The sequence below is a fragment of the Photinus pyralis genome, unplaced genomic scaffold (assembly GCF_008802855.1).
Source record: "Photinus pyralis isolate 1611_PpyrPB1 unplaced genomic scaffold, Ppyr1.3 Ppyr1.4_LG3a, whole genome shotgun sequence".
Taxonomy (NCBI): domain Eukaryota; kingdom Metazoa; phylum Arthropoda; class Insecta; order Coleoptera; family Lampyridae; genus Photinus; species Photinus pyralis.
The window spans coordinates 17296943-17306681 of record NW_022170509.1 but is presented as its reverse complement, the minus strand read 5'-3'; the positions used below and the strand labels follow the sequence as shown (position 1 = coordinate 17306681).

At 38.3% G+C, this 9739-nt stretch overlaps 1 protein-coding gene and 2 long non-coding RNA genes across 3 annotated transcripts; 1 reads left to right on the top strand and 2 right to left on the bottom strand.

Annotated features, from left to right (window-relative positions):
• Positions 1–392: 392 nt before the first annotated feature.
• Positions 393–933, bottom strand: LOC116166101. The gene is made up of 2 exons (XR_004144265.1): positions 793–933; positions 393–742 (listed from the first exon to the last, which is right to left on the bottom strand). It is a non-coding gene; the product is annotated as an uncharacterized LOC116166101 (long non-coding RNA).
• LOC116166102 lies at positions 801–2157 on the top strand. Its single transcript, XR_004144266.1, has 3 exons — positions 801–1450; positions 1501–1621; positions 1674–2157. It is a non-coding gene; the product is annotated as an uncharacterized LOC116166102 (long non-coding RNA).
• A 594-nt stretch (positions 2158–2751) lies between these two features.
• On the bottom strand, positions 2752–7727 carry LOC116165821. Its single transcript, XM_031480512.1, has 3 exons — positions 3013–7727; positions 2830–2961; positions 2752–2774 (listed from the first exon to the last, which is right to left on the bottom strand). Exon 1 carries the CDS (start codon positions 7725–7727, stop codon positions 4836–4838), a length of 2892 nt encoding a protein of 963 aa, XP_031336372.1. The 3' UTR covers positions 2752–2774; positions 2830–2961; positions 3013–4835.
• Positions 7728–9739: the final 2012 nt, after the last annotated feature.

The window sequence follows — 9739 nt, the reverse complement described above, 5'->3', positions numbered from 1 at the left end:
GCTCCCTCTATTAGATTGATGCGACTAGGGTAGGAAATTGTAATTTCAGTCGTCAAGTGCGAGGTCCCTCATTCTAACCTAGTTCAGAGACACGAGGGGGCCCCATTCTAACCTATAACCAGATTTATATCGAACCTATTTTAACGGAACGGAGTCGCCATCTATTAGGATTCGTATAGGTATAGGAAAGTATAATTTCGACCGGCGCCCCGACATTGATGAGACATCAAACGGTTAGATACGAGGGTTCAGGAGAGAGATGCAAGGGAGGAGAATTCTAACCTATCATTCCATCTCGGAGGTAGCTCCCCCATTTGAGAGACATACACAAGGGGGCCCCATTCTAACCTACAACCAGAACAGGGGCGGGTAGGGAAATAAAACAACAAAAACAAAATGTAGGGCGTTTTTATTTAGATCTGAAATATCGATTTGAAGTTTATTATTACAATTAAAGCGCTTACTCTACTTACATAAAATTTGCGTCGAAGAGGACCGACGACGGCAACGCCCCTATTTTTTTGGATGCCGACATTGTTATTCATAATTGGAAATCCCCGCTCCGTTCTACACATAGGTATATAATTAAAACGTAATACATGGGGGGTTTTATACCTCGCTGGGTTTATCCCGCCGAAAATAATAGTAGTTTCTTGTTCTACAAATATACGGTTAAAACGTATAGTAATATACATGCAGGTTTACCTCGACTCCTCGCAAAAATGATTGCACATTTCTTGATCTAAAATAATAACTATTAAGTTGTGAAAGCAATATGAAGATGTTACTCACTCGACATTTGCAGCTAAATAAGCACGAATGTAAATGTGTTATCAGTTAGAGAAAAAAATAACCGCGGTTATGGGAGAGGATGCTGCAATCTCGCAATAATTCGATAGTATTTAATTATAGCATCAACGTCAGGAGCTGTAGATACCGATGTGAGCTATTTCGTAGGGTGGGGGAGCTAACCCCTAATCCTATCCCCAAGGAACTACCCCTAGTTTTATATAGTAGCTCTTAGGGTCTAAGGCAGCCCCCTGGTTTTTTATAGTAAGACGTAGAAGCTATCCTCAAAGAGAACAGAGTTCGCAGATGTCATTATTCTAATAATTGGTATGGGAAGTTTCAATCTTGCGATAGTGTTTATTTATAGCAGCGCGTGCTCGCGAATTTGATATGGTACTTTATCCCATTTCATTTCCATATCGACACCTATATACGGGTTTTATTGTGTATGAATGCGTAAAGTTCGAAAATCTCCCATAAAAAAGGTGGGAAATATGATGGAAATAGGAAATGTGTATATCTTTACGGTGAAGTACGTTCTGTACTAATTATAAATTCGACGTTCCGCAATATTTAAAAACGGCGTGCATCCGCAATCCGATTTCAATAAGTGCATGTGTGTATACACCTACTTAGACAGGCGCCTTCATATATACCTCAGGTAAGCCTTTTTTTTTCAATTTTTAGTTGCTTATAATTTACTTTTCTTAGGGATACGTGTCCTTGCGCGCATAATTTGCAGTTTAATGAAAGCGTGACATTTTTATTGTATTTATTCGGCGATCATTTTATATGGCTGTTCGCAAATAATCGTCTACATCAGAGTTGGACCGTAAGTATCAAAATTATTTTGTAATATAAAGCCTACATTGATATCTTTTTAGCCGATATCAAACCTCAATGGAGGATTGCCTTCATCATCATCATGGTTAAACGGTCGCAAGCGCCGTAGCTTTATTATTATAATACCTATATAATATCTTAGATTTATTGATGGGAAGTAGGTAGAGGATAATGCCGTTGCGATAAATAAGATAACATTGTGAATATTATGTATTACACCAACTTTAGCTATATCTATATTAAGAAAAGGCTTATCATATAACCTTCATATCAATTACAGCTATTAAGAAAAGTTTCATATGGGACTAAATCAATTTTTCTTGGATCAAAGTTTATGTGCGGATAATATGTGATAAGGCAAGCTTCTTAAATCAAATTGATACACTTGAGGCAGCACCTTCATAATACGTGTAAGCATACGATTTAAAACAGATGTGTTATTAATTCTAGCAATCAAAGTGTTAGGATATGAATTTTTATTACTCTAGTTAGAATAGTGCTGTTATATAAACTCTCACAAATTTTGATAATTTTTCTTGGATTTAAGTTTATATGGTGATAATACCCGTGCTAAGGCAGGCTTCTTAATCCCAAACAGGATAGAGATGGACGTTGGGTGGGAGGAGGTGCCTCAAGACTTGTTTACGGGAGAAAGGAAGCTAACTTTATGTACTGTTAATATCTGTGATACGACACGCTTCTTAAATCAAATTGATACACTTGAGCAGTACCTTCATAATACGTGTAAGCGTACGATTTAAAACAGATGTGTTATTAATTCTAGCAATTGAAGTTATAGGATATAAATTTTTTATAGCTCGAGTTAATGTAATGCTATAGATTTCGCTGCTGTTTAAAGTTTCACAAGTTTTCGCAATTTTTCTTGGGAACTAAGTTTATGTGCTGATAAGTGATAATATCTGTGATAAGGCAAGCTTCTTAATTCCAAACTAGGATAGAGATGCTTCTGGCGCCTTAAGACTTTTTACGAGAGAAAGGATAGCGCTGTGTAGCATTATGGATAAATACCTAACCACTGCATCTTATTATTTTAGGTAAGAGCTTAGAACACGGATACAATCATAATCTATGCAGTGGGGCGGATAAGAAAAACAGAACAAAATTTAACAGGTTTATTAATTCTGGAAAAAAAAAATTCATTGAAGTATACATTATAATTGAAATGATAACACTTACATAGAACACCCAATAGGTGTGCTGGAGTTCCAGGTCTTTATAGACCTGGAACCTCTTTCCCCGGAAGAGGGCCTCCTCCACTTTTATGGAGCCGGGGATTGCTCCCCGACCCCGTAAAATCGCAACATGTTCCTAAATAAGAGCTAATTAAAATACGGTATATGATGCATGAAAAGTACTTACAGATCCATATTTTTGTATGAGATATGTTCGGAGTTCTCGTTCTACAAATATATATTTAAACGTGTGATAGATATGCGGTGTATTTACCATAGGCCGTCTGCAAAGGCCCGAAGACTATGACCGCACCTTGAGCTGAAAAATTACATACATTAAGTTTGATGAAAAATAGAAAAGAGCTCATTCTTACCCGCCATCCTCGTAACAAATGTCTATCAAACGATTTCTAGGAGGAGTTTTATTTATTGCTATCCATTTAGACAGGAAACCTGCACAGATTGCACAGCTATGTGACAAACGATGTCATAGGAAGCTTGATACAAAGGGGTATGCAGATAAACACGCAATAAAAATTTACATCCTTCACTCATTATATTCAATATCGCCATACCTGATATTATATAGGTAAAACATATACCTTATGAATATTACCTCGGTCTATTCAAAAGCAGGCTGTTTCACTACATCGACTATCGTTATGCCCTGGAGATGAGTAGATTTTAAATTTTGCTATAACTAAAGTTATTAATTAATAATTTAACAATTAGCCGCAATATCGAGTACGGAGGTTCGCTCGATATGATACACCCCTTTCCATGGCCACCTTAGAGGCAATAAAATTGCATTAAAGTAATTTTATTGGGGGGTGTTTACAGCCTCGTTATAGGATTCCCCATTAACAATTTCTTATATGCATAAAAAATAATTAACAGGCCTACCATAATCTGCTGCAATTTGTTTATATCGATTGAATATTTTACCTGAGGGAGACTGCACGAACGGCGCTTTCAAAATAAATTGAAAGGGTTCATTAATTCGTCAAGGGTTGGTAAATTATTCAAACGAGATAACAAAACTGCAATTAATTAATAAAAATTTGCACTTTAATCAATTTCCATCTGTTGAACATCTTGAGGCTTACTGATAGCATAATGGCCCCACGGAAGAGTATCAAATGTACCTGGGATTAAATATCTCTTATCGTCTTCGGGACTTAGAGCAATTTTCGACTGCGTTATCGAATATACCTGATGTTTATTGGATCGGATTAAATTTTGGGAAGTCGTTTTGCGCTTAAAGGTCTCCAGACACTCCACATAATCGTCAAAAGTAATTTTAGTCTCCACTACACTTTTCTTTATACCCTTTGCCTTCTTCATCAAACCGAAATTTTTAATAATCGTATCGATCTCATCCTCTTCATTCTCTTCCGCTTCTAATTTTTGCCGTAATTTTATCAAATCATCCTTGGAGGGTAACACTTTGGTGGTGTACAGTTTCGATCGCAATCCTACATAATCCGTCATTATCTGTCCATTATTTTCATCTTTCATCATGCCCAACACTTTCTTATTTACAAGGGGTATGCCATATGGGTTATTGGGGTCATAATCGCTAGTATCGTAATATTTAAAACAGTCGTTTTTTATCGCCATATAAGGATCTTGTTCACGAATTTCATAAATTAAGCTGTCCGTATCTGTGTAAAGAACTGTGCAGTTATCTCCAAATCTATCCATCATGTAGTCATAATGGAAGCTGTAGATGGTCGTCTTGGCTAGATCAAGAATGGCTTGACCTACGTATATAGGCTTATTTAAATAGACTTCAAGCTTATTCAATTCTACAGCTACCAAGTTTTCGTTAAAAATGGCGCAAGATTTAAATTCCGGTTTCGCAATGTATGATTCTGCGCCGTAACGTCCTTTCCATTGGGATAGTAATTTGATATTAACCCGTTTTCTGACATTTTCCATAGTCTTCCCAAAGACCGCGTTATTCATCAACTTAAACAAGTTCTTCTCAAATTCATTCTTGGCTTTTTTTCATAGGTCAGTATTAAGGTCAATGTAGGACTTTAGCCAAGGGGACTGTTTAAATTTGAGTACCCTATGTACTTTTGTGCGAACTAACCCATGCTCTAATGCTTGTTTTAAGGCGCGATAGTGGATGACGTATTTTTCTTTATTGTCCAAAGTCGCCATGAGTTTTGAAGGAGGATCTTTAGTAGTAATAGGTGGCTTTAAAGTTTTCGGGTTAATATGTGTAGGACAGTACGGTAGAGCAGCGTGTCCTTGATGTAAATCCTTTGGGTATGTTAAATCAACTTCTAAAATATAACCTTCGTCTGCATCATCCGGAATCGTAGCGATATCGATGTTGGAGTCTACCCATTCAAAGCCTCCATATGGAAGATATTGACTCATACTCCATCCATACTGGTTATTGATGTCGTTGTACATTAGATAGACATCCGGTTTCGTTGAATCATATTTGAGCATATATTTGTTGTTTGCATGAGCTCTTCTTTTACAGCAGACTTGACTTAGCCCTCCACGAATACCCCGTTCGACAAAGAGAAACATATCCTGATCGGTAAGGAGTTCCAGCTCTTGTTGCGTGTATTTCAACATGGCATCCCAAGTAAAGCCTGGTAGTGTAAAATAGTGGGCCGGATCTAAATCATAAGTGCTAATACAGCTTGATCTAAACTGTTCAAAGACATCTGCAAGGAGTAGAATATCTGTCTTCATGTACAAGTCTACATATTGACCCAAGTTGCTGCAGTTAAATCTGTCCCACACCTCCTGAGCTCTACGATACATTTTTCTGGGACAGGGCTTATCTTCTAGCTTATTGTAGAAGTCATCTTGAGGAGGTAGAGTTGGCTCTTCGAAGCGGTCAAACGAGTCGAGGTAATCATACGGCATGACTCCTTTTTTAGTTAAAAGATTAAATTGATCCGCAGGTAGTGTAGAGAATTGCGCCTTGAGATTGGGAAATTCTGTCAGTGCTGACGATAGTTTATCTAGCCCCGACGCCATGAACCGGAAGCTATCGATAAACCTAAAGGAGACACGTGACTCATCGATATGTTTGGTGAAAGAGATATATTTCTCCTTGGTTATAGGGAGCAAGTCAATTTTGCCATCCATTCTAGTAGCAATATCTGCTACAACAAAGTGAGCATCATATCCACTCAAGTTGTGGAACACCACCGGGATTGTATGAGTATCCTGATAGTTGACGTTGCATCCCTCACATGCAGCTCCGCGGAAGTTGTTCACCGGGATAAGATGATTGTGATCACGAACTTTCTTTTGTCCAGATTTAAATGACTGTTCGCAAATATGGCACTCCGTTGCTGCTTGAAATTCAAGCTCCTGCTGTGGAGTCATATGCATCTTGTAGGGACAAAGAAACACTGTAGATACATCTTCCGCAAGCTTATTCATCTCATCAGCAAACCATCGCATACTGTCCTCACCGCGGTAGCTGTTATAAAACGAAAGAGATTCGTCATATGAACATTTGAGGTAGTATCCTACAGCTGCTGGAATATGCTGTTGGTAGGCGGTCTTCTTCTCGCTAGGTTTCAGAACGCTCTCGAGATCTGCATATACGACAAAGGGGGCTTTTATTTTATTTTTAAAATTTTTAAACTTCAACATCTTTTTTTCCTCTGTAGGCATCTTGATGGCTGTATCATTCTTTTGTATGCAATCCTTAGTATGCTTATGTAATTTATCTTCAGAACGGTAAAAATGTAAACATCTATCGCAAATATACTTTTGCCTTTTTTCTTTGCTTAACTGCTTCGATACTAGCCGTGAAAGATTTTTTATCCAAACATAATGGAACTTGACCGATTGTTCGTAGCAGTCTTGCACTAAAAGCAGGTTCACATGTTTATCCCTCTTTTCCTTCGTTAGGTAGGTAGGCAACGTATTAAACTGGTCTTTTTTCTCCTGCTTCAGAATATACACGTTAATGGAGATGTTGTTTTGTTTTTCAAAGTTCGGAATTTGTCGCATAGTCATCGGAAACTGGATCCCTTTAAGCTTGAGCACGGAAGAGTAGTGAGGGTATTTAGACATTCTGTGGGGATTTTTATCAACAGGATACAACGCCGGAACCACCGCCCACGCAAAACAGGCATCATCATCATTCTTAACGTTAACGCATGACTTTTTTGATTGAATTTGTGAAGGTAGCTGAATATATGAAGAGCCAAGTTGAGGTGTGAATTTGTTAATATTAACCCCTAAATTGATAACAGCCTTAAGGGCCCAACCGCTGTCACGGTCTTGGAACTCCGATAATTTGGTCATTATCGGTTTCTCAACATTCTCCTTAAACCACTCTTCTATATCAGTACCCCTATATATTGCCGCATTTGATGTTGTAAAGTACTTATACTCATTAAGCATCTTTTCACCTTGAGTAATCGCAAATTCCCCGCAAAAAATCGCATTTACTTTCACAGCCTCATCTTGCTTCAACGCGTTATGAATTCGGCTTTTTAAGATTGTCTTACAGTCCATTAAGAAGTTGCCGGGGTCTTTATGTTTAAGATTAGTGATAACTCCAGTTCGTATTCTATTTCTAAACGCCGAACTGGAATCATCCCAATGAACGCGATGTTTTGCGGTTTCCTTTCTATTACTAAAAGCCGAAGTGGAGGTTCCTTTATTCGATGCTAAGCCATGACCCCTCTTTTGTTCTAATTTAAAATGTTTACGCATCGACTTAATATTACGTAAGCAAGCCTCAAGATGTTGTTTTTCACCTATAGACCAAGATCCGCGCATAGAATCCCTAATCCTACGTGAAGCTTTATCGCACTCTACTAGACCTTCCCTAACTGCTTTATCGCTATAATTAGTTCTAAGCACGCCTAAAATACCTGCAATATATTTCACTAAAACTGCAAACATCTTGTACGTCTAATAATAATAAGCTAAAAATAGCCTCGCCTAAATAATTGTTAGAAAAATGCTAAAAACTCGCCTAAATAATTACTGAAGCTAAAAATGCTAAATAATTGCTGATAATAAGCTAGAGAAATGCTAAACTCACCTACAATATATCGCTAAGAAAACAAACACACCTACAGATGGATCAGATTAAATCACAATGACTAAATGGGAAGAACCTGAATAATGTACCCCCTTTTATAGCATGTTGGTGATAGGCAGGAAACAGCGTCCGTTCATGTCAACAGGAAACTTACATCCGGTAAATTCTAATCAGCAGGAAACGTAAATGGCGGGAACAGGAAGCAGCATCCGGTCACGTCAACAGGAAGCAGCATCCGGTAAATTCTAATCAGCAGGAAACGTAAATGGCGGGAACAGGAAGCAACATCTGGTCATCGGCAGGAAGCAGCATCCGGTAAATTCTAATCAGCAGGAAACAGCGTCCGGGCACGTCAACAGGAAACTAACATCCGCTGTTGTAAACAGGATATCCTAATCAGCAGGATATGCTAATCAGCAGGAAACGTAAATGGCGGGAATAGGAAACAGCATCCGCTCTTCCAATCATCAAACCTTGTGTAGCTATTTTTAATGAGGTTTTCCTGTTTTTATCGCACTTGACGACTGAAACCCGTTCGAATGGGAAATTTGATAATAAAATGATCTCGATCTATAACTTTTAATTTTATTATACATACTGAAGCTTCGTCATTACATCATTAGCAATAATTGATGGATTGTAATGTAAGATTTCCTCTAAACACATTTTTCTGAAATATACTTCTATGCACAGCTGATTAATTAAGTATCTAGCATCTTCGTATACATCAGCGATAGGCGCGGTCTCCTTATTACTTCTTTTCAAGTCAACCATTTTATTGATAAATATCCGGTAAAAGGTAGCGAAGTTATAGGACCCTAGTTGTTGTAGTCTTGAGTTTATTGCATATTTCATGTTGAACAACTCCTCAATCTCGTTTCTATGCATGCAGCATGATTGATTAAATTGTCGAATATCGATGGTGGTTATAATTTTATCCGAATCATCGGTAAATTTCCAGTTATAAAGTAAGCCTAAAGTGTCACTTAATGGTTCATAGTAATCTTCATAGTTGACGTCTTCATAGATGAGGTCTTCAGCAGACCAACATTTTTCTGTTTTCTTTGATCGATATAGCTGTATTTCGGTATAGGGCTGCCATTTTAAAAGATTGTTCCAATCTTCAACTGTCAATATGACACCGCAACCCTCGCTCTTGCAAGAGAGGCGTAAAACAGGTTCCTGATGAAGACAAGTGCTATAACCTATTTCAATATCCTTACTATCCCTGAGAACGTATCGTACAGCACCAATTAACGTTTCCTTTGTCGCTTGATAATATATTTCAGCTAATTCCTCTTCTAAATACCCGTATGATGTTGATGATGGCGATGTCGCAACATCAGACGATGATGTACAGGACCAGCAGTTACACATGTTATCACCTTCACTCTTGTAGTTAGACTAAATTATAGGAAAAACTTATAGATGGTATGAATCAATAGCGTAGTGGAGAGGGAAACAGCATGATGCGATTTAAGAACCTTAGCCTCCTTACCAGCAGGTTTATCCTCTAGGAAGCAATCATCTTGCTAACTAATACAATGGTCTTGTCTACCAGGTCCAACGGGTTTGCCAATTAGTCCAGGTGGTTTGTCATCAGCTTGCAACAGGTTCAACGGGTTTGTTTATTCATATCGGTACCAAATCGGTTCATAAGCGGTTTAGAGGCGGTCCAAAGGCGGTTCATAGCGGTCCAATATCGGTTCACAGCTGTCCAAAACCGGTTCAAAGCAGTTCTAAAGCGGTTCATAAGCGGTTCAGAGGCGGTCCAAAGGCGGTTCATAGCGGTCCAATATCGGTTCACAGCTGTCCAAGCCGGTTCAAAGCAGTTCGAAAGCGGTTCATAAGCGGTTCAGAGGCGGTCCAA

Bases quoted from the DNA above. Each gene is read 5' to 3' on its own strand.
- LOC116165821 (XM_031480512.1), bottom strand. From the start codon at position 7,727: ATGTTTGCAGTTTTAGTGAAATATATTGCAGGTATTTTAGGCGTGCTT.